The sequence below is a fragment of the Lemur catta genome, chromosome 8 (assembly GCF_020740605.2).
Source record: "Lemur catta isolate mLemCat1 chromosome 8, mLemCat1.pri, whole genome shotgun sequence".
Classification (NCBI taxonomy): Eukaryota; Metazoa; Chordata; class Mammalia; order Primates; family Lemuridae; genus Lemur; species Lemur catta.
The window spans coordinates 6,526,242-6,550,385 of NC_059135.1; the positions used below are offsets into that span (position 1 = coordinate 6,526,242).

The 24,144-nt window shown below is 52.8% G+C and overlaps 1 protein-coding gene across 3 annotated transcripts in view; it reads left to right on the forward strand.

The window, feature by feature from the left end:
• The window catches only part of NGEF (neuronal guanine nucleotide exchange factor), a 95,370-nt gene that overhangs the window by 68,544 nt on the left and 2,682 nt on the right, over positions 1–24,144 (forward strand). For 2 of the 3 annotated variants that reach the window (XM_045559612.1, XM_045559613.1), the window contains 8 exons: positions 12,452–12,612; positions 13,884–14,036; positions 15,612–15,741; positions 18,386–18,460; positions 21,018–21,107; positions 22,105–22,268; positions 22,730–22,885; positions 23,624–23,703. In XM_045559612.1, coding sequence (XP_045415568.1) covers positions 12,452–12,612; positions 13,884–14,036; positions 15,612–15,741; positions 18,386–18,460; positions 21,018–21,107; positions 22,105–22,268; positions 22,730–22,885; positions 23,624–23,703 — 1,009 coding nt within the window. Of the gene's footprint in view, positions 1–12,451; positions 12,613–13,883; positions 14,037–15,611; positions 15,742–18,385; positions 18,461–21,017; positions 21,108–22,104; positions 22,269–22,729; positions 23,704–24,144 lie in introns of those variants that run through there. The other variant, XM_045559614.1, reaches the window with a different exon arrangement.

A 24,144-nucleotide genomic window follows, 5' to 3' on the forward strand; every position in this document is an offset into this window, starting at 1 on the left:
CTGTACACATTTAATGACCAAGACTGAGAATAGTTCCTGACCAGTTTCATGTTACTCAGACTCGGGTTTTACGATGGATTTGCTGCTGGACAAGGCTTGATAAAACTTGACTTTTGAAGGACCACCTAGGGCTTACGTGGGTGTCCTGCCCAGTAGAATCAGGGAAATGTTTAAGCTTTGACATCCCTCGTGACTTGTGAGCAGTACTTTGCAAATGGCTGCATTGGGAGTTTTTTAAATGAAATTTCTAACGTAGAACCTAGAGATAAATCCTAGTAGAACTTAAAAACATAGTATAAACCTTTTACAACATAAGCGAAGCTAAAAGCAGAGAAAGAAGGGCCCATGTAATAAAAGGAGAGCAAACAGTAAAAACACAAAAAACAAATAGCATAAGATAAGGTGGCAGAGTTTAGCAAACATATCAGTTATAAGAATAAATGTAAATTGCTTAAACTCCTCCACTAAAAGACAGAGATTCTGCCAGGCTCAGTGGCTCACAGCTGTAATCCCAGCACTTTGGAAGGCCGAGCCAGGAGGATTACTTGAGGTCAGGAGTTTAAGACCAGTCTGAGCAACATAGGGAGACCCCATCTTTACAAAAAATTTAAAAGAATTAGCTGGCCATGGTGGTGCACACCTGTAGTCCCGACTGCCCAGGAGGCTGAGGCAGGAGGATCGCTTGAGCCCAGGAGTTCACGGCTACAGTGAGCTATGATGATTCCACTGTACTCCAGCCTGGGCAACACAGCAAGACCCTATATATGTATAAAAAAATCTCCAATTGATTAGAAAACTAAACCCATCTTATTATCAGAGTAGAATTCAGGGTAAAAAAAAAAAGTCACCAAAGTGAACAAAGAGTCATTTTGTATTGTTAAAGGTATCCTACCCATTGATAAAGGTACCACTTTATTTTTAAATGTTTTAAAATTAAATAAGTAACTAATTAATACACTTTCAATGTTTAAAAAAACACAGACAACATAATGTGTCTCGGCCGTTTCTGGGATTGGTGGTTCCCGCGGACGACCTGTTTCATCTGCTTGTCTCTCCCGACAAAGCACAGCCGTGACCCACCGTCCATCTGGGAGCTTAGACACTTGTTTTAGCTTCACCATATTCAGCTGCCGTTTGGTTTTGGTTATAGTTTTTAGCATCTTGCCTTTCCTGGACTTTTCAGACCTTTCAGCTTAATTGTCATAAAAACAATCCGTTTGCCCTGAAAATGCATTGGTTTATCATGAAATGATGTAATTGCAGCGCAGGTACAGCTGGCTTGAATAAGTTTAAGGAGGAACGTGAGCGACAGGAAGTGCACACTCACCGGGTGGGGAGAGAGGCGTGCAGGTGGAGGGCAGAGAGGGTACAGGTGAACTCAGCAGTCGCTGGAGTAGAGGGTTCGGGAGAACTTGTGTGCATGTACGGCTTTGTGCTCCTGTGAGACTACGGCTGGAGGACGGACGTCCAGAAAGGGAACTGCTGTCAGGAATGAAGTGCGTGGTGCATGGTGGTGGGTACTGCCAAGTCGCCATTCTGAACGGCAGTGCACGTTTACACGGCCACCAGCAGTGCGAGAGAGGCCATTTTCACACACCCTCCCTCGCCCTGTTGTTAAACTTCATTTTCTCTCTAATCGGTTGGATGAAGAATTGTATCTTGTGTTACCCCGCCTGTCCTTGGTGACTTGTGAACTTGAGCACCTTTGCATATGGTTATCGGTCATTTCCATTTCTTTATCTATCAATTGCCTGTTCTTATCCTTCGCCCTTTTCCTATGGGGTTGTTTATATTTACCTTGATTTATAGCAGCTTTGTATACATTCTGGATATTAATTATTTTTTAATATTTTCAAATGTTTTTTCCTGCAGTGTAGTATGGGGGAGGCAATAGAGTATAATGGTTACACACACAGTCACCAGCACCCAACTGCCTGGGCTTGATTCTCAGCTCTGCTACTTCTTAGCTGTGTGACCCAGGTCAAGTTACTTAACTTTTCTGTGCCTCGGTTGCCTTATCTGTAAAATGGGTATAGTCATAGTACCTACCTCTCAGGCTTGTGCAAAAGTATTAACAGTACAGATAAAGAGCAGGAGACACTGCCTGGCAAGAGGCTGACATTGATCAAGGGCTTACTTGCCTTCTCACTTTGTTTGTGGCATCTTTTTTCACCTAAAAGTCTTTTTTCATTTTTATAGAAAATCTGTCAGTATTTTTATTTATTTAAACCTAATCTTGTGGATGTCATGTCTTCTGATTAGAAAGGCCGTTCCCAAGAGGTACACTTCACAGTGAAAAGGTAACCGTTGGGCACCACTGTGAAAGGACAGCAAGATAGCGCAGAATCTGCAGAAACGAGAGCAGACGTTGCCGCACACCGCGCTGTTCCACAGGAGTGGGGCAGGGCCGGAACACAGGGGCCTGGAAAACAAAATCAGGCTGATTGAAAATATTTTTGCTGGACGTTGTACTCTCTAAAGCTGTGCTGCCCACTCTGGTAGCCACTGTGTCTGTCAAACATTTCACCTGTGGCGAGTCCAAATTGAGATGTGCTGTATGTGTAAAGTGCACAGCCAATTTCAAAGAATTCAAAGAAATGAAAAGGATAAATGCAAAATTAAATGAACTTCTAAGATGTCAGCTTGAGACATTAGGTGAAAACCTACCGCAAACACACTGCTAAGGAGAACAGATCCATTAGAGAGCCAAGAAGATACTGTGTACATTTTGATGAGATGAATGATTTTCTAGGAAAATATAAGCTACCAAAAATTGACTCAAAAATAAAAATTTTAAAAACCAAAAAAATCACCCACAAGAGAGAAGTTGCACCCAGATGACTAATGTTCAAAGCCCAGAAGAGTCCCATGTCACAGAGACTAGTCTACAGCAGGGCTGGCCAGTAGCTCTTCTATGGTGATGGATGTTCTGTGTCTGCACCTCCCACAGTCACAGGCCATACCTGGCTACTGAGCACTTGAAACATGGTTAGTGTAACTGAGGAACTAAATGTTAATTCTACTCAATTTAAACTAGCATCTGTTTAGCCACATGCTGCTACTGTATTGGTTGGTGCAAGTCTAGAGCAGAGATCATCAAACTTTCTCTTAAAGGACCAAATAATAAATATTTTAGGCTTTGTAGGCGGTACTGTCTCTGTCAAAACCGCTCAGCTCTGCTGCTGTAAGTGTGATATCGACTATAGACAATATGTAGAAGAATGTGTTCCAGTAAAACTTTATTTACAAATATAGGAGGCCCACCCATAGGTTGTAGTTTGGTGACCCATGGTCTAAAGCATGGAAAAGAGAAATATTGATAACTGAATCTGATAATTAGAGCACATAACACATGCCAACATTTTTTAATCCACAATTATAGTAGAAGTACCTTTAGGGCTATGTGTGTGTGTATGTACACACATACATAGTCAAGAAAACTCCTCTCTCAGTAATCAATAGAACTGAAAGACATAAAATCAATAAAGATGTAGAAGAATTGACCACCATCAACCAAATGGAACTAATAAATATGTAGAGAACACTCTACCCAACAGTAGCAGAATACACATTTTTTTCAAGTGCACACAAAACCATCACTATGATAGACCATAACACACCTTAACAAATGTAAAAGAATTGAAGGCATACAAAGTATGTTCTCTGAACCTAATGGAATTAAACTAGAAATCAATAACAAAGATAACAAAATCTCAAAACACTTAGAAATTAACACACTTCCAAATAATCCCTGGCTCAAAGAGAAAGTCTCAAGGACAGTTATAAATATTTTTAAGTGACTGAAAAAGAGTCTGCAACATACCAAAGTTGGCGGGATGCAGCAAAGCAGTGTTTAGAAGGAAATTTATAGCATTGTGCTTATTTAGGAAAGAAGATAGGTCTCAAGTCAATAATCTAAGCCTTCGTATTAGGACACTAGGCAGGGGAAAGGGCAAGACCAAAGCGAGCAGAAGGAAGGGAATAATATAAGAGCAAGAATCAATAAAACTGAAAATCAAAAAATAATGGAGAAAATCAATGAAACCAAAAGCTATTTCTTTGAAAAGATTAATAAATCTCTACCAAGATTGACAAAAAAGAGAGAAGATGTAAATTACCAGTGTTAGCAATGAAAGAGGAGACGTGACAGACCCCACAGGCATTAAAAAGAATAATAAGGGAGTGCTGTGCTCAGCTCTACACCTGTCAATCTGACAGCTTCAACGAAATAGACCAATTCCTCAAACTGACAACTACCAAAACTCATCCAAAATGAAATATAATAGATAACCAGAATAGTCCTGTAACTATTAGAGAAATTGAATTCTTACTTAAAACCTTTTAAAAAATACAGCTAGTCGGGAGGCTGATGCCGGAGGATTGCTTGAGCCCGAGAATTCAAAGCCCGTGTGGGCCAAATAGCAAGACCCGATCTCTAAAATAAATAAATAAATAAACTAATAAAGAAACAGCCGGGCGCGGTGGCTCACGCCTGTAATCCTAGCACTCTGGGAGGCCGAGGCGGGTGGATCGCTTGAGGTCGGGAGTTCAAGACCAGCCTGAGCGAGACCCTGTCTCTACTAAAAATAGAAAGAAATTATCTGGACAACTAAAAATATATATAGAAAAAATTAGCCAGGCATGGTGGCGCATGCCTGTAGTCCCAGCTCCTCGGGAGGCTGAGGCAGTAGGATCGCTTAAGCCCAGGAGTTTGAGGTTGCTGTGAGCTAGGCTGACGCCACGGCACTCACTCTAGCCCGGGCAACAAAGTGAGACTCTGTCTCAAAAAAAAAAAAAAGAGAAAAGAGAAAAAAAAAAAAAGAAACAAAATGTAATCTCCAGGCCTATAAGTTTTCACTGGTGAATTCTACCAACCATTTAAAGTAGACAAAGTATTAATTCTGCCCATTATTTTCCAGAAAATACAAGGAATGCTTTCCAAATTTTTATAAGGCTAGCATCACTTGATATAAAAATTAGAGAAAGACAGTATAAGAATAGAAAACTACAGACCAATATTCCTCATAAATATATATTTTAACATTCTCAATAAAATATTAGCAATTGAAAAGTATATAAAAAGAATAACATATACAGCTGTATATACAAAGATATAAACGTTAAAAAACATGCTTTCAAAGGATGAAATAAGGTGAATATTCATGATATATAAAGGTTTTTAAAAGCAAAATAGAATATTACATCTGTAGTAGAATGGGCATAGAAGATTTTTACTTTATACATTTTTGTTATTCCAATGGATCGGATATAGATATTTAAAAATAAATGAGGACCACCTCACTGACATGCAACATAGTTACATCCAGCAGCGCATAGTCCAGCGCGTCTTACTCTGCATTTTATAGTCTGACTTTTCATATTTATTTTAAAGAGCTTAATGTGCTTCTATTTTGTTAATATCTGATAACAGACATAAAACTGAGATCTTCAGATTGTGTGTTCCAAATCAGCGACTTCTGTATTAGATCTTTTTAAAAATATATTTATCAAAGCAAGACAGGCAACTTGTACTGCCAGCTCAATCTGTTGTCAGAACATCTCTTCTTCTTTAGCTACAAAAGCAGCAGGTCGAGATGAATTACTGTTCACACAAGGAAAACACCCCACAGTGATGGTCTTTTGGAAGGCCTAAGTCTTCATCAGTCGTGGAAGAACTAGGATTTAAGAACAAAATACTGTAGCATGTTTTCCTCTTTTTTAAGTAAAAAAAAATTTTAAGGAAAAATTAGGTCACCGAAATTGGAGAGTGTTATTGAACAGGATTTTCCCAGTTTGGTTTCTTAATTTGTTCTAAAGCTCTTGGTTCCCACTCGTCTTTTGGAATGGTCTTTGCGTTACTGTTTGTGGACCCAATAGTTTGAGAAAACAATTAGACAAAGATTCAAATTAAAAGGTTAGGAAGGAGGCAAGGGTGGAAAGGGTACAGTGTCCCAATGCGGGAGGGCGCCAGGCTTTTCTGGAAGTGGCAGAACAGAGAATTATGCTGAAGGGGGAGGGAAGAGGACTGTGGTCTCAGAAGGGGCAGGGGAGCACCAGCACACTGCACTTGATTCTCCGCCTGCCTGGCACCTGCTGTCCGGAGAAATAAAGGAGAAACTGGAGGTGCCTGGAGCAGCCGCTCCTTGAGTGACCTGGGTCGTGGCCCCGGCATACGCAGGAACCTGCCCCACAAAGGAGATAGAGAAAGATGGACTCGCTAGCGTCCCTGGTCCTGGTGGGCCAGATGTGTAGAGCTTGAAATTGAGCAGGGGGTGATACCCTGAGTATCTGCAGGGGAACAGGGGCACACACACACACACACACACACACACACACACACACACACACACACACACTCATGGGCGGCCTGCCCAGGCTGGTGCTTAGGATGGTGGCAGGGCCCCAGCGTGCCCAGACAGGACTGGCGGCTTCATCCTGCTGAGAAATGAGAAGGGAGGGACCCAGAGGTCGCCGTGTGCAAATGTGTTGTAACTCAGTCTGAGTCTGCCCAGTCGCTGACATCAGAATTGTATTTTTGTTATTTCTCAACCTATGTTTACAACTTAGAACTTAAATGTATTTACTTTTTTCTTCCCCCAAAAGAAAACTGTCCACTTTAGAAGGAAAGTACTTAGGGGTTTTACTATGATGGACCTCTATGCAAACAATTAAGTTGTGATTGTTATTCTGTTCACTAACCCTCACTGAACCATACATTTGTCTCTCTAGAAGAAACCTTAACAATTCAGCAAGAGTCCTAAATCAGGAGGAGCATGCTTTCAGGTCCACAGTAGCCCTCACCTGCAACATTAGATACCTCCTGGCCTATCTGATTTAGAAAGCAAACACCAATAGCTATTTTAATGAAGTGGCAAAGTCAGTAGTTATTTTTTAAAGTAATCTTTTGGCTAAATAATACATGCACCTGATGTAAAGTTCAGAAGGAGCAAAAGGATTGGCAGTGAAAGGAAGTCTCTCTCCCACCCCTGTCCCCGAGCCACCCAGTTCCCTCCTTGGACATGTATTTAGGGCGAGCACGCAGTCTGTGTGTGTATGTGCTCACGTGTACAGGCATGTTACACAGACGGCAAACTACCATGCACGGTGTTCTGCACCTTTTTTTTCACTTAGCAAAATATTTATTGTATCTTTCCATGTCAATCCCAATAGAGTAACCTCATTTTTTGCAGGTTTATGGGGCTCTATTGTTAAGCTGTTCCATCATTTATTAACCAGTCCCCTGTTGATGGACATTTGCAATTAGAAATGTTGTGTATGAAGGATGTTCATTGCAGCATTATCTATAATGATGAAAGATTAGACATCTGCACAGTGGAATACTATGGGAATTGCTATGTGGAATTGGGTTAAAGGTTAAATGTTTTTTAAATTTTGAGAACGGGCTCAGTGGCTCATGCCTATAATCCCAGCAATTTGGGAGGCTAAGGCATGAGAATGGCTTGAGGCCAGGAGTTCAAGACCAGCCTGGGCAACATAGCAAGACCTCATCTCTACAAAAAATAGAAAACTTAGCCGAGCATCGTGGCTAATGCCTATAGTCCCAGCTACTCAGGAGGCTGAGATGGGAAGATCACTTGAGCTCAGGAGCTTGAGGCTCCAGTGACCTACGATGATGCCACTGCACTCCAGCCTGGATGATAGAGTGAGACCCCATCTCTTAAAAAAAAAATTGAGAAGATATTGCCTAATTATCTTCACATTCTATCCACATATGGGTGTACATGTCCCCTATCACCAATGTGGTACATTCCCCAACTGTTACAGCTGGATCCAGTGTGCTAGATCAAAATGGTATCTCATTATGGCTTTAATATACATTTCTTTTACCGTGAGTGAGGCAGAACATGTTTTCAAGCATGCATCTTTTTTATTTATACATGCCTATTTCAGTATGTAAACTTTTTTACCAAATGATTTTATTAACCACATCATCTTGAGGAAAGGTAGTAGCTGGCATTTGTGACCACTGTGAGCGCTGAGATTGGGTGTGGGCTGCTGGGGCAGGGGCACAGCCGGCCCCCAGCGTCTGCACCCCACGGCTGCATTTAATATGTGACTCCCCTTGTCCCACAGCAGCACGAGGAGGTAGTTGTCACTCCCCATCGGACAGCGGGCCGTGGGCTATGGGCCCCGGGCCCCTTCGAGCCAGCGGGGCCTTGGCCTGGGCTCCGCTGCTCACGCGACTGGCTCGGTCCAGCCCTGCTGGCGTTTCCCGATTCACTAAAGACCGTGCTGCGGCAGGTCAGGGCACGGGCTCTGAAGTTGGACTTTATCATCATTGTTCGCAGGAGAAAGATAGGCTTTTAGGGGTTTCTTCTTAACTAGATGCCGTTTTAAAGTCACTTCTGTGAACTGGGATGCCTGTGGTGTATAAATGACTGCACCAGCCACAGGAACTAGGCCACTGTGTGACAGCTCGGGCCATCCCAGGGACAGCAGCGTTTTGCAGAGTGAGGATGCGGATCAACTCAGGTGGCCGCTCTGAGGGGCTGGTTGCAGAGAGCAGGTGGCCCGCGCTGCCCCTTTCTCTGGCTCCGCTGACATCCCTAATGCTTAGGACTCAGGGGGACAGGCACAAAAAGAGAGGTTCTCACAGAGGCTCTGGGGCTGGAGCCCCCACTCCTGGACACCAGGGGTCCCCAGACTCTGGCGTGCCTCAGAGTCACCAGGGCATCTTGTTAAAAGACAGGTTATCGGTGGGTCTGGGGAGGGGCCTGGGAATCTACATTTTTACCAAACACTTGTGGTTCTGGTGACCAGCAAGCGGCATGCTGAGAAACGCTGACTTTTTTCTCCTTTTTGCCTGGCTAACTTTCACTGGTTCTTTGGTTCAGCCTCTTCCAGAACGACTGTATGTCCCGCTGCGAGGAAGAGGAGGGACAGAGTTCTGGGATCTGGGTGGGAGACCAGGGGGCGTCCTAGTCAGCTTGGGCTGCCGTGACCCGAGGGTTTGAACAACACACTTTCTCACAGCTCTTGAGGCTGGAGGTTGCAGGTCCAGGTGCCGGCAGGGCTGGTTTCTGGTGAGGGCTCCCCCCGGGGCTCGCAGGCGGCTCCTCTACACACCCATCCACACATACACCCCACATTCACACACACACCCATCCACACGCACACCCCACATGCACACACCCATCCACATGCACACCCCACACGCACACACCCATCCACACACACTCACACGGGCACTCACCCCATCCCAGCGGCTGCTCCTTATCACTTACCACCTACCTGGTGTGTGTCACTCTCCACTGCCCTGGGACATAAGTGCCATGATGGCAGCAGGGACTTTGCCGAGTTCCCCTCTGAGTGCTCAGTGCCCAGCCCAGTGCCTGGTACCACGCAGGGCTCAGCGAGCGTCTGCGGAGCGAGTGGATGCACGAGTGAGTGGATGGAGCATTGGGCAGAGCCTGGCTCCCTCGGCTGCTCTGCGCACAGACTTGACTGAGAGCAAGAAGGACCGTGGTGGGGAAAGACGACCGCATCCATGTGGCAAACAGTTTGACATGCAACATGAAGGCAAACGCCCTGGAAAACTAAAGCCCACAGATGGCTAACGGCCTGTAACTGGCGAAGGAGGGGTGAGCATGTGAGTGGGGCTCAGCCGTGCCCCTCGGCGTGATTCCGGCCTGGCCCACCTCTGCCAGCTGCCCTGGCCTTGTCCTTCCGACATCAGGACGAAGAGGCCAGAGGCCAGGGAGCCACGGGGTCACGTGCAGACATCGTCTCAGGGGTCTCCAACAGGCGTCCTTCAGGGAGGCGTGGTTTAGCAGATGTGCCAGTTCTGGGGATGGCGTGTTTGGGGCATGGTGGCTTTTCCCCTCAGTGTCTGTACCACTCATCGGTGCCAGTTGTTGGTTGTGTTTGCCTGGAGCTTGGTAGCTGCAACCACTTGACATTTTGTTAAAAAAATTTATATTTAGCAGCAGGAAAATGAGCTCATCACAGCATCTGTAACAGAGAAGCTTTCGGGAAACTTGTCGCACAGCATAGCTCGACTCTTGCCAGGCCGGGCTCAGGTCGCCGTCAGTGCCGTGTGCTTTGTGTAGCTTCTTATTTTTAGGCAGACTTGGTAGGTGACATGTGGGGACGGTTACAGAGAGGCCACAGGCTCATTCAGCGTCTCACCGTCAGGAGACACGGAGCTGGGTGGGCCTCCACTGTGGAGGTGGCCCAGGGTCTGTGATTGGCAGCTCGCCGTGGAGCACTGTCAGTGTGACCTCGCTCACTGTTGCTGGACAGGTCTATGCTACAGGGCATCCCCAACTTACAGATACGTTCCTCATGTCCAAGTGCTTTGCCAGGTTGGCCATGGGGCAGAGCTTTGCAGGGAAGCAACAGGGAGGCTCCCAGCAGGCCCGCAGCCAGCAAGGGCTCAGTTAACCCCTGCTCTACCTGGGAGGTGGCAGAATCTCTGCCCTTCCACTCTCTAGCCATGTGACTTTGGGGCATAACTTCACCTCTCTGTATCTGTTTCCTTTCAGGGAAACGGGAGCTTCTGTCATCCTCCCTGGGGCCTGGCAGGAGTAGATGAGACAGCATGTGCAACCCCACCTTTCCAGGGCCCGCTGCATCTGGGAACAAACACTCCCTAGCCCCGGAGCTCGCACTTCCATTGCCAGGGCCTTGAACCCTGGGCTGGGGGTGCCGACCAGTGGGGAGGTTGGAGGGGATCCCAAAAGGAGTGAGATGTGGGGTGGGTGGGACCCAGGGGGGACCAGAGCTCCCGTGGTCCTCACCGCTCTGGGGTTCTGTCCCTCCTTCCTCTGGCTGTGTTGGCTTCCGAGGACTTGGGGGGCGTAGAACCACAGAGATGGTCCTTCCGCTGCTGTGGAGGCTGGGCCAGGCGCGGTGGCTCATGCCTGTAATCCCAGCACTTTGGGAGGCCAGGAGTTTGAGACCAGCCTGGGCAACATAGCGAGAACTTGTCTGTTTAAAAAGAAAATAAATAAATAAATAAATAAAAATGGCAGGGCTGTGCCCTTCAGGGCGCTGGGGAAGAATCCCTCTTGCTTCTTCCCGCTCCTGGCGCTGGTGGCCGCGGCACTCCAGCCTCCGCCTGCGCCTTCTCCTCTGTGTGTCAAAGCTCCCTCTGCTGCTGTTATAAAGACACTTGTCATTGGGTTCAGGGCCCAACCCAAATCCAGGATGATCTCACCTCCAAATAAGGTGACAATCACAGGTACTGGGGGTGAGCACGTGGACATAGCTTCTGCGGGGCCGCAGTGCAACCTGAAACACCCTTCTGGAAGGCACCGTGGGGCCTGACCCAGGCCTCGGTCACGGAACATCAGAGGGTGATGGGGAAGAGGAGGGCAGAGACAGTGCCAGGCTGGTCTCAGGAAGGGTTGTTGGCGTACTGGTGAACAAGGAAGGGAGGGGAGCCAGGATCCACCACTTGTATGTGCAGAATGACACTCGAGAGAACCGAGCCTCCCACAGTTTTGCTGTGTTCATGGCCTCAGTAATCGGGTCATAGTCATGACATAGAATAAAGCTGCCTCCAGAAAGTTTATGAGATTACATATTTCTTTCTTTTCCAAAATGAAAACTGCTTTATTGATTACGTTATACAATCAGACCACAGAAGTAAAAATACATGCTTGTTTTGAAATTTTCAGACAATTTAAAAGGTAAAAACAGGCTGGGTGCAGTGGCTCAGGCCTGTAATCCCAGCACTCTGGGAGGCCGAGGTGGGAGGATTGCTTGAGATCAGGAGTTCAGGACCAGCCTGAGCAAGAGCGAGACCCTCATCTCTATTAAAATTAGAAAAAATGAGCTGGGCATGGTGGCGCCCACTTGTAGTCTCAGCTACTCAGGAAGTTGAGGCAGGAGGATCACTTGAGCCCAGGAATTTGAGGTTGTAGTGAGCTGTGATGACACCACTGCACTCTAGCTAGGGTGACAAAGTGAGACTCTGTCTCAAAAAAAAAAAAAAAAAAACCATAAAAATAAAAGAGTAAAATCACCCCAGATTCCACTCCCACGATGCCTGTGGTTGACACGGTGGGCTTTTCCTTCCAGATTTTTTTCTGGGTGTGGGGATACGGATTCCCCTTCCCTGCTGACTTTTATGCCATTTCCACACCTGGAAACGTGGCCCGTGGCAGCTGTCTGGGCTCCCTTGTCCATATTCCGGACCTTAGGCCGTCTCCAGTGCCCTATGGCAAACCACGAGCACGCTCCTCCACAGGGAGCAGCCGCTGTGCCCTCTTGCCAGGGGCTGGTGTACCCCAAGGAACGAGTGGCCTCATCGCCATCCCACACGTGTGGGGGCAGCTGTGCCCCTCGCCGGGCAGTGCCGGCCTCAGCAGCAGGCGTTTTTCCTCTTAAACTCAGTAGAGCGTCTTTTGCTCCTCTCTGTCTTAGCGCAAGGCCAGCGCCTTCTCGGGTGGCCCCCGGCAGTAACCCCGGGGTCTCCCTGCTGCAGGCCATGTTCGAGCTGGTCACCTCCGAGGCCTCCTACTACAAGAGCCTGAACCTGCTCGTGTCGCACTTCATGGAGAACGAGCGGCTGAAGAAGATCCTGCACCCGTCCGAGGCGCACATCCTCTTCTCCAACGTCCTGGACGTCCTGGCCGTCAGTGAGCGGTGAGCACGCTGGGGACAGCCACCTCCCTCGGGGCCCTTCTCCACACCTGGGGCACAGCCAAAGCCAGTGACGAGTGCTCATGACATTGGCTTCTCTACTTCTGTATGTTTGGAATTTTCCATAATAAAATATAAATAAATAAAAACACAAACCCAAGATCACCACCACCCCGTCCCAGCAGGGCGGCCAGCCTCGTCCCCTGGGTCCCTTCCCTCGGCATGTGAGCTCTGAGTGCCCCACACGCAGCTGTGTGCTGGAGAGCCCTCAGCCAGGCTGGAGTGACCCTGAGTCTGGCTCTATTATGCACAAACCCGCGGTCAGGCGAGTTTAAGTCAGGCCGCGGGTGCTTGTGTAAGTCCGGGCTCGGCGCCAGGGCCCCGAGACCCTCCGCAGGACGGTGCAGAGCGCGGTCCTGGTGTCCTACTTTCTCTTCTGCCTGGGCTGCGTTTGCGGTGGCTCGCAGCGGCGGTCGCGGGCCTGAGCCGCAGTGGCGGAGGAATGCCATCTATTCCCTGAATCTCGCGAAGAAGAAACGAACCCCAGTCCCGTTGCAGGAAAAAGATCCATCGACCCTTCCGCGGCAGGCTGTGCAATCTTGCGGCTAAGAGCAGCGTGGGGATGCGCTGGGCCAGCCCCCCCGTGCGTGGACGTGAAGCCACCGGGTGGCACGGGCGGCCCCTCCCCGAGCAGGGGGCTGCCCTGCATCGCGTGTGGCGCCCTGGGAGCTGCTCACTGTCCTGGGCTCCCCGAGTGTGTCCCTCCTCCGCGCTGGCACCGACCCTTCCTTTTGCAGCCCGTCCACGTCCTCGTGGCAGCCCCAGCCCGTGGGTGTGGGAGGTGACAGCTGATTGGGGCAGGGTAGCCCGTGAGACCCCTCGGCCGCTACACTTCTTATTTATGTGTGTGTTTGTATTTTACCACGGAAAATTCCAAACGCGCAGAAGTAGGGGAACCACGTGAGGAGCCCCGTGCACCAGTCGCCGGCCAGCACAGGCTCTGAAGCAGACCCTCGTCCTCGTTCAGTGTGACCTAAGAGACAAGGTCCCTCCTCCCAATGCTACTGATGCTATTATCCACCAAAAAACAAACACTAATTCATTGCGGTGACGGACGTCCCGCCGGCGCTCGGACGCCCTTGCTGGGCGACGTCGCGGTGTGCAGCGCATCCCTCGCCGGCTGGCCGAGCCAGGCCCCCGCGCGGCCCTGGGTGGGACTGTCCCTGCCTCTCGGCCTCCCAGGCACCCCCAACCCGAGCCGCCGCCTCCTGCAGGTTTCTCTTGGAACTGGAGCACCGGATGGAGGAGAACATTGTCATCTCCGACGTGTGCGACATCGTGTACCATTACGCGGCCAACCACTTCTCCGTCTACATCACCTACGTCAGCAACCAGACCTACCAGGAGAGGACGTGCAAGCAGCTGCTGTGAGTGTGCCTGGCCCGGGCCCCGGGTGGAGGGCGGCCCAGGCCCCTCTCACTGGGTGGGCACCTTTGTCTTCTGCCTCTGCTTCCCAAGGTCCAAATGGGCCACAGAAGTCTGCCCGGCTGGTGATAGTACCCAAACCAGCACGTTCCAGGGCGTTTTGGTGTCGATAGAAAAAGGTTAACCTTGTAATCCTAGCACTCTGGGAGGCCGAGGCGGGCAGATCGTTTGAGCTCAGGAGTTCGAGACCAGCCTGAGCAAGAGCGAGACCCCGTCTCTACTAAACATAGAAAGAAATTATCTGGACAACTAAAAATATATCTATAAAAAATTAGCCGGGCACAGTGGCGCATGCCTGTAGTTCCAGCTACACGGGAGGCTGAGGCAGGAGGATTGCTTAAGCCCAGGAGTTTGAGGTTGCTGTGAGCTAGGCTGATGCCACGGCACTCACTCTAGCCTGGGCAACAGAGTGAGACTCTGTCTCAAAAAAAAAAAAAAAAAAAAAGAAACGTTAACCCCACCCGGCCCCAGAGGGTCAGGCACGGCCCCCGCTGGGCCTGTGTCCGGAGCAGCCGGGCAGAGTTCTGTGCGGGAGAAAACACAGTGTGAGGCCAGCGGGACGGTTCAAGGCCCGGGAGGGCAGGGCAGAGGGTTTGAACTGGCAACAAGAGCAAGGGTGGGGTGGGAAGGAGTCTCCTTGGTGGTCATCCAGCAATGCCCTTGAATTTACTGCTAATCTGCCCATTTTATAAACCTTCTTTGGAGTCTCAGTTGACGAGATAATTTTTCAGTCAACCTGCTCTTGAATTCTTTGCGCTGATACACCAGGCTCGGGCGACTGGGTTAGCCAGGGAGGCGTCCTTGGCTCCAGCCAGAGGTATCAAGGACTGTCCAAGCACTGACTCCTGAACCACACTTCCCTGGCTTTTCCTGATATCAAGCCTCACAGTTACTTGTGAACCTTGCTAAGTTTGAGTATTTGGGCGTTTGGGTATTTTAGCAGTAGGTGTAAAACAACAGGAATTCAAGGGGACCGGCATGCTATTTTGAGGACAGACATTGAGAGGACAAGTGCACAACAGAACAGGAATCTACACATGGCAGCGCCCAGGAGTCTGCTGGGGTGGCCCTTCCCAGTGCCGCGCAAGTGCAGAGGGACAGGCAGAGTGTGTCTGTCCCTGCCGGCGCTGAGCCCACCTGTCAGAAACGCACGGGCTCCCCTGCAGTCGTCTCTAGCCTGCTGCTCTCCCTGTGGCCACGTGGGTTTACCTTGCCCCAGCTCCCAGCTGGGCAAAGCCATCTAACTGTACGTCTGATTCAGAGCCTTGGCCACACGAGCGCTTGCCCTCCCACACACAGTGCATTTGCTAAGTCTTCGTGGCCGGGCATGGGAAGCCCCTATTGTTACTTGACTTGTATATGAACAATTTATTTTCCATTTAAAGAAAGAAAGAAATGGGCATGTTTTCCATGCCTGTGGGTCATCTGGTCCCTGGGAGGCCGTCAATGGGGTGCAAATGCCTCCAACTCGTGCCTCCTCCGAGCCCAGGGACTCACTCCGGGGTCTGTGTCCGCAGCCAGGAGAAGGCGGCTTTTCGGGAGCTGATCACGCAGCTGGAGCTCGACCCCAAGTGCAAGGGGCTGCCCTTCTCCTCCTTCCTCATCCTGCCCTTCCAGAGGATCACGCGCCTCAAGCTGCTGGTGCAGGTACCGCCTGGTCCTTGCCGTGCCGACGGCTTCACCACCGCGCTCGCTTCAGGTCGCTCCTGCGGCCACTCTGGGCTCTGCTGGCTCTCTAGGAAGTCCACCCGCTCAACACATACCAACTAAGCTCCTACTGTGTGCCAAGCACATTCCTGGGCAGTGGGGGCTCAGCCCCTGCCCCCAGGGAGCCACATTCTGGAGGGGAGAGATCACACACACACACACAGAGCCAGGAGGTGGGCGTGGCCATGAGACAGTGAAATGGGGGGGATCCAGTAGAGGGCACTGCCTGGCCACTGCCAGCTGTGGGGTGGGGGGCTGTCAAGAAAGACAAGTGACATTTAAGCTGAGACTTGGCTGACAGGAACTGGTTAGATGATGATCTGGAGGAAAGAGCATTCTACCCTGACGGAGCTGCTTGTGCAAAGGCCCTGGGGCAGCCAGGTTCGTGGACAGAAAGGCCGGCAGTGAGCTCGGGGAACATGACAGGAGTGACTGTAGAGCTGTAGACAGAGGCAGACCCAGGGCCTGGGGGGGCAGGTGAGACAGTGGGTTCTGTCCTCAGCATGACAGGGCCACCTGATCAGACTGACTTTGTAAGAGCTCCCTGGGGCTGCTGTAGAGGGTGAGGGCAGCAGAAGGGGTTAACCTTGGCTGGAGGGGTGGGTTGGGGGAGTGGAGACCTGGAGGGAACTCAGGGAATTGAAATCAGGGACTTGCTGAGAGGAAAGAACCAACGGTGGCCCCTCGGGTTTTAGCCTCAGCAGCTCTCGGCATGCAGCACTGGCCCAGGTGGGGAAGGCCAGGCGGGAAACGCTCGGGGTTTGGTGCAGAAGGAGTTGAGCTTGAGGTGTCTTTGAGCAGCTGAATGTCCAAGGTCAGCGTTAAAGGGAGGAGTCAGGGTAGGAGCTTTCGGCATCTGGGTGGTATTTAATAGAAGAGACCACCAAGGAAGGAGAAAGGGGAGCCAAGACCAAGCCAGGCCCAGGGAGGGAGGAGGAGAGGGAGGAGGAGCGGGAGGGAGGAGGAAATCCAGGGTTGGTGAAGCCTTGCAAGGCCGGGACCTCCTGGGAAGGGGTCTCCAGCCAGGCCCAGGGAGGCAGGATGGAGACCCCGCCCCCGCCCGACATGCTGGGGACGTGTCTGCTCACGTCCTGGGCAGAGGAAGCCACTGGCAACCAAGCAGATGAAGTGGATGGTGCAGAGTCAGGCCGAGATGGTGACCTGGAGGTCAGAGGTCAGACAGGTGGGAGGCCAAGCACCAGGGCTCAGCCAGCTCCAGGGAGGCAGTAATAAAGAGGGGCGGCTGAGCTGGGAAGGGCCAGGCTCTCTGGACCAAAGGGACAGATGAGGGAAGCAGCCCCTTGTGGGGAGCAGGACACACCATGGGAAACACGCGCCGGCAGCACAAATCGTAAGACGCCGTGAGTTAGGGCTTCCGTGCAAAGTTTTTTTAACCTGGAAAAACTGAAGCAGAAGGCAGTAACATTTCCTAATTATGCAGAGAAAGATATTTTAAAGAAATTTTACAAGAAAAGAGCATGTACAGATGTATAAAAATCTTAACTTTTGTAAAGTGAAAACCAGCAAAACTGAGATTAGGAACTGCAGCAACCCTGTTATCCGGAAAACAGGGGAATGGGGGGCCCTCGGGGCAGGGCATGGAGGAGGCGGGTGCGAGGGTGTCCGGGTAGAACTGCAGGGTGAAGTTGAACTGTTCTGTTCAGCTGGGAGATAGATCTGGAGTAGGCGGTGGTTAGTGACAGGGCTTGGTGACCAGCCACGTGTGGCAGGGAAGGAACAGGGAGGTGTCTGAGACTCGCAGGTCTCTGGCTTGGCTGCCAGGCAGAGGTGAGGCAAGGGGAGGCCCCTGGACGTGCAGCTGGGGACATCTGGTACAGCCACTGCCCGCGGCATCTGGGAGGACAAGTGGCTGGTGCTCAGCCGCACCCAAACCTCTGTACAGGACAAAAGTGGGTCAAAAACTCTGGGCATGGTGAGGACTGCTAGGCAGAAACCACGTGTCGCGTAGAGAACAGTGCCAACATTATAATGTATAGGTGCAAGCAATATGGGTGTAATGTCTTGTTAATTGAAGAAAATCGAACAATTGGAGAAAAGACACTTCCATCGATAAGAGCAAAGTCAACAAAACCTCAGGGCCATTGCAACTTGGCTTCAAATACCAATCCCAGAGGGGAGTGGAGGGAGCCCCTGGTCCCCCACCCCCCGGAAGCGTTTAGTTCCCCTGGGGGCCGGGGGTGGCCCTGACTGGGCATGGCTGTCCCTCCCTGCGGGACCCTACACTGCTTCCTCTTTTGCTTTGATCTTTAATGTACCCTGAGGCCTTGGGCTCTGGCTCCAGACGGAACAGAGAGTGGTTCATCCTCAGGGCAGACTCCCGGGGCGTGGTTATCACCTTACAGCCTGGCAAGGCTTTGGGTCAGATGCTCGGTGCAGCCCGGCCGGCAGGTGGAGCTCTGTGTGTGCCCATGTCGCACAGCAGGAGGAGGTGCAGCTCTGCGTGTGTGCGTGTCCCGCGTGTCATGCAGCGCGAGCCTGTTTGATCCGCTGCAGCAAGGAGTGGGGAAACGGAGGGAGGAAAGGTCTGAAATGCGGGACGTTAACAGCCTCTCCCTGCGCTTAGAACATCCTGAAGCGGGTGGAAGAAAGGTCGGAGCGCGAGTGCACTGCCTTGGATGCCCACAGGGAGCTGGAAATGGTGAGTCGTGCCTGCTCTTTCTGTTCCTCGCCTCGCCCCGCCTTCCGGGTCCTGCTGCCTGTTTGTTCGTGTGTCGTTAGAAAAGGCAAATTCAGTTTAAGAATTGCCTTTGCAATCCAGAAAAGTCACCGGGGCTAAAAAAATACATCAGATGTGGCTTGAGCAGAGCCTTCTCCACCCCCTCCTTCCTCTTCCTGTCTGTGAACGTGCCTGGCGTGGATGTCGGGGCAGCAGCGTGGCCCTCGGGACACTCATCACCCACCCACGGCCCCGGCCCTCCCCTCAGCTGCCTGGTGTTGCTCGTTGCAGGCACCGGGGCCACACAGACCCCACGCTTGTCTTCGCCCGTCTCCGGGGTGTGTCTCCGTGAGAGGATTCACGGGCGCCACCCAAGAGCCCTGGCTTGTCCTGCCCAAGAGTGGAGGGACCGTCTCCTGATCCTCAGAGAGAGACAGTTTCTCCTGGGGGCTTCGAGCAGACCAGGGGCCGTGTGGGAGGGGTCAGCGAATACAATCGAATCCTCGCAGGCTCCTGGGGACCTCTCTGGGGTGGTTTGCGCCTGGCATCAGCGGGAGCTGAGAGCCGGGGTGGGTAGCTGTGCTGGGGCGACTCCATCGTGCTAGTGGCCCCATAATGGTGGACGGCACGCTGTGGGAAGTCCTTTCTACTTCTTTGTCACCCAGAGCTGAAGCTAAGTAAAAGGAAACTGCCCTCAGTGGGCACCCACTGGTGTTTCTAAGCCACGTCAAGCCATGAGGACTTCTTACCTTAACGCAGTCCTTTCCCACCTTGGGCCTCTCCTCGTGTCCCTCACCCAGACCAGTCGGCCACCAGAGTCCTCCCGGGGGTTATACCCTTTGAATACGGGTGAGGACAGACTGCGCTCCTGGCCCTCGAGCCGGCGGCCAGCGAGAGTCAGTGACCTGTGAGCCGGCAGCATCTTTCAGGCCCTGCCCACCCGGGAAGCAGAGCTTCCCTTTTCCTGATCCCTGTGAGTTCATTCCACCCCGCTGGGCGGCAGCCACACTGGGCCACACACAGAAGGCCAGTCCGGTGGCCACCGTGGCCAGTGAGAGGCCACGTGCCCCAGGGGACTCCCTGCGGTCAGCCAGGCCAGGGGTGCATTTCTATTTTTCAAATTCTTCTGTGCTCTAATCTCCTGTCTCCTTTTAGGGAAAGGTATACTCTGTTTCTCATAGCTTACTTTCCCAAATACAGGCATTTTTTTCTGTAATTTATAAAGTAATTATGCTCAAAACAAGGAAACTCAGAAAATGCTCATAAGTAAAAAGAAGATACCAAAGATCTCTGGCTAAACACACCCCGCTGTGACGTGCCGCAGCACCCTTCCAAACAGGCGCCTGCACACACGTGGCACATGCACACACACAGGGCACACGTGCATACACGCATGGCACACACAGAGCACACATGCATACTTGCATGGTGCACACAGTACACATGCAGACACACATGGTGCACATAGCACACAACATACAGCTCACATACACACACACATGGCACACACATGATATACACAGAGCACATGTGCATACATGCATGGCACACATAGCACGTATGTACACAGCACACATGCATACATATGTGGCACATGGCACACAGCACATGCATACACAGAGCACACATGCAACATGCAGAGCACATGCATACACATGTGGTACACACTGCACACACAGCACAATACATATGTACACACTGCACACAGCACATGTACATATACACAGCACACATGCATACACACGTGGCACAAATGGCACACACAGCACACATCCATACACAGCACACATGCATACATGCATGGCGCACACACACGGCACATGCAGACATGCCACATACAGCTGTATTCTTTTCAAAAAGGGACTGTGGTTTAGAAGCCAGCTTTGTGCTCCGTGTCAGTACACGTAGAGTTACCGCATTTGTAATGGTTTCATAGCACTCGGTCATATGGATACATTACAGTCATTTTCGTCAATCCCAGTTGGCCACGGAGGTTGACAACAGCGTTCCTCATTCTAGAAAGCACTGCAGGGACGGTCCGGGTGCACACTTCCATGGGCGCCGTGCACGCATCCCCACCTTCCCTGAGTGCCCACGCTGTGCCAGGCTCCGCTAGGCCCCACGAGCCAGCACGGATTTGTGTTCCCAGAAGCCCCGGCAACTGCAGCGTTATTAGGCCTCTTGGCACGTGGGTTGCCTCCTGGGAGGGTGGGAGAGTCTGCACCCGCACGGGGCGTGTGAGGCCAGCCCGAAGCCTGTGGGTCTGCCTGTCCCCGTCTGGCAGGTGAGAAAGGAGGCCACACGTCTGTGTTTTCCGGAGTTTGCCTCCCAGCAAGGACGAGGCGCACACTGTCTCCACTAACAGGTTTCCCGCTCGCCTTCGTTCCAGAGGTGCTAGAGAAAGCGGCTCCAGCCCGGTGCAGACTGGCTGGTCAGTCTCAGCTCAGGGGCTCAGGGCCTGCTCACAGCGGTCACCCAGGCCGAGGCAGTGGCCAGGGACAGCTGGCGGGTGGCCTGAGGTGCCCTCCTTCTGTCCCAGGTGGTGAAGGCATGCAATGAGGGCGTCAGGAAGATGAGCCGCACGGAGCAGATGATCAGCATCCAGAAGAAGATGGAGTTTAAGATCAAGGTGAGCCAGAGGGCTCAGTGCCAGCCTGCACCCGTGCCCTGGTCCTGCCCCCACCCCAGAGCACAGCCGACCCATGGCTGGCAGGAAGCATTGGTCACTGGCCACGCTCAGGTCCCCGCCGCCCCCTGACCTCCCCAGCTGAGGTGGACCTGCCTGCCACCAGGCTCCAGGCTCCATCACAGTGGCCTCAACTTACCTGCCAAGAGACCGATGTGCGGGGCTCACGTGCAGGGACCCGGAGCTGCCTGCCTGGGTGTGTCCTGCTCCCACCCAGCAGCTGTGTGACCTTGAGCAGTCAGCTTACATGAACTACGTGGCAGGGACTATCACAGGGATTCTCAAATTGGGAGGACTTGGAAGTTACCAACCTTCTCCCCCACGCTTTACATAAAACTGCAGACACGGCTGAGCCCCTGGGGGCACTGGGCCTGCGTTCCTGGTGACTTGGGCACATCAGCACACAGTGCCCACCCCGGGTTCCCAAGGTCAGGCTGGGTTTGGGAGCCCCTGAGCCAGGTAGTCGGGACCAGCGGCCGTCCAGCTGCAGGCCTGGCCTCCTACCCCCCAGGGTCCCATTTCTTCTTCCCCCCTGTGAACTTGGCCCCTTCTCTGATTCCGCGTCAAGCAGGTGAGCTTGGTGGGGGCAATGATGACAGACATCGGCCACCACACTCACAGGCACACACATGCAGTATACACAGGGCAGGTCCTGCACACACACATACACTTAGAATCTCGCGTGTGGATACACACACAGCACAATGCGCACGTGCACACAGACACGAGTCCGCATACACAGAAGCACGTGCGTAGTACGTGCACACGGGGAGGCAAGTTCACGTCCAGACTCACGCGCTGCACGGCCCTGTCCCTGCATCCCTGCATCCGGGCCCTGGGCAGCAGCAGGAAACACGACAGAGCCAGCATCGCCGGTACCCGGGCGGGGGCACCTGGGGGTGTGGAGGGCACAGCGGCCTGACGCGCTCCTCCCCCGCAGTCCGTGCCCATCATCTCCCACTCCCGCTGGCTGCTGAAGCAGGGCGAGCTGCAGCAGATGTCGGGCCCCAAGACCTCACGGACCCTGCGGACCAAGAAGCTCTTCCGAGAAATTTACCTCTTTCTCTTCAACGACCTGCTGGTGATCTGCCGGCAGATCCCCGGGTGAGTCGGGGGAGTCGCCAGGCGCTCTGCCGGGCAGGTGGGTGTGACGGATGCTGGGTTTGACTGTGGCCTGCAGGGCAGGGAGGAGGCGGGACAGAGCTTGGGCTTTGGGGTCAGGTTTAAAAGTCTGCTCTGTTGCTGTCCAGCTTTGGGCCTCTGGCCTCAGTTTCCCCTCCTATAAAGTGGGGGCTTACTCCTAGGGCCATGGAGGGCCCAGCTCAGCGTCTGACACGTACCCAGTGCTCAGCAGAGCAGCCGCCGTGGTGTCAGGGCCAACCCCTTGCCTGCACCTGGGGTGGGTCACTCTTCTGGGAGAGCGAGACAGGTGAGGGTGGGGCTTCCAGAAGGGGTGAACAGTGGCAGAGCCATGGGGCTGGGCTACTGGCCGGCTCGGGGGCTCTCCCGGGACCCCCACAGGGCTCCTGGGGCTGACGGGCCTGCCCTGCGTTCCCTGGTCTCAGAGACAAGTACCAGGTGTTTGACTCGGCCCCGAGGGGCCTGCTCCGCGTGGAGGAGCTGGAGGACCAGGGCCAGACGCTGGCCAACGTGTTCATCCTGCGGCTGCTGGAGAACGCGGACGACCGGGAGGCCACCTACATGCTGAAAGCATCCTCTCAGTGAGTGCCCGGTGACCCTCGTGGCACCTCCACGACACCTTTCTGTGCGGCCTCACCTGCCCACAGGCCGGTTCCTGGGCGGAACCAGGCTCAGCACACACCCCGCGCGGGGCCCACCCTGCCCCAGACCCTGGGGTGAGGGCTTCTGTTCCTGTCAGGGTGGGAGGTCCTGGGGGTGGCCACGCCTTCCTGGGTGCGTGTGCACGTGCGTGTGCACGTGTGTGTGCACGTGTGTTCCCTCCCGGGCGGCGCAGCAAGCCTGTGCCTTCACCTCCCCGCGCAGCCCGGGGCCCTTGAGAGGGACGAGCAGATAAACGTGGGGAGAGATGCTTTGCGAGCCACGAGCCTGGAGCTCCCTCCTGCCCTGCCGAGCCGGGGCTCCCTCCTCCCTCGTGCCCCAAGGCTGGTGTGGGGGTCAGAAACTGCGGCTTCAGTGGAGCTGGCCACGGGATGCGCTTCCACGGGTTACCTCGTGGGACCTGGCAGAGGCCCCCCTCGCTGCCTTTCCTAAGCCCCGCACAGAAGGGCCGCAGCGGGGCTCCCCGTGCCTCTCCGCTGTTGCTGTGTGTGCCGAACCCTGGGACGCCCAGTGTCTGTGGCTCCGCTGAGCTGTCCCAGGTGTGGCCTCGAGCGATGCTGCGGATGGCGCTGAGTGGCCGCCAGCTGGGAAGCCTCGGGCCGCGGCTTGGGGGGTGCTGTTGCTGTGCAGCTGGGGCACTGTCCTCTTCCCTGTGCCAGGAGTGAGATGAAGCGTTGGATGACGTCGCTGGCCCCCAACAGGAGGACTAAGTTCGTTTCGTTCACGTCCCGGCTGCTGGGTAAGTCGCCGGCTGGGACGGGGCACCCTCTGCACTTGGGCACGGCCCTGCCCGGTGGGCTCAGCCCCAGCTGCAGGTGCTCTGTGAACTCTCCCGAGCCCGTGGGCCGAGAGGCCTGCGTGCACCTCCAGGGAGCTGGAAGCTTAGTACCAGCCAAGAACAGCGGCGTGACCCAAAGTCTGTGGGCGTTGGGTGGTTAGTGAAGAAACCCCTGGGTACTGAGGGGCAGATACCACATGGACACCCGGGGAACGGGGGCCCAGACTCCACTGTTCTTTTGGGGTTGCCAGTTGTCTGAAAAGCTCGTAAAATGCAAAAGAGCACAAGCCCTTACAGAGAAGCTGCCAACCCTGATCTGCTCGCCTTGTCCTGACCACCCCAAAGCCGCCCCCAGGGCCCCGCCCCCGGTACAAGAAGTTCCTTCTGAAGTCTAAGCTAAGA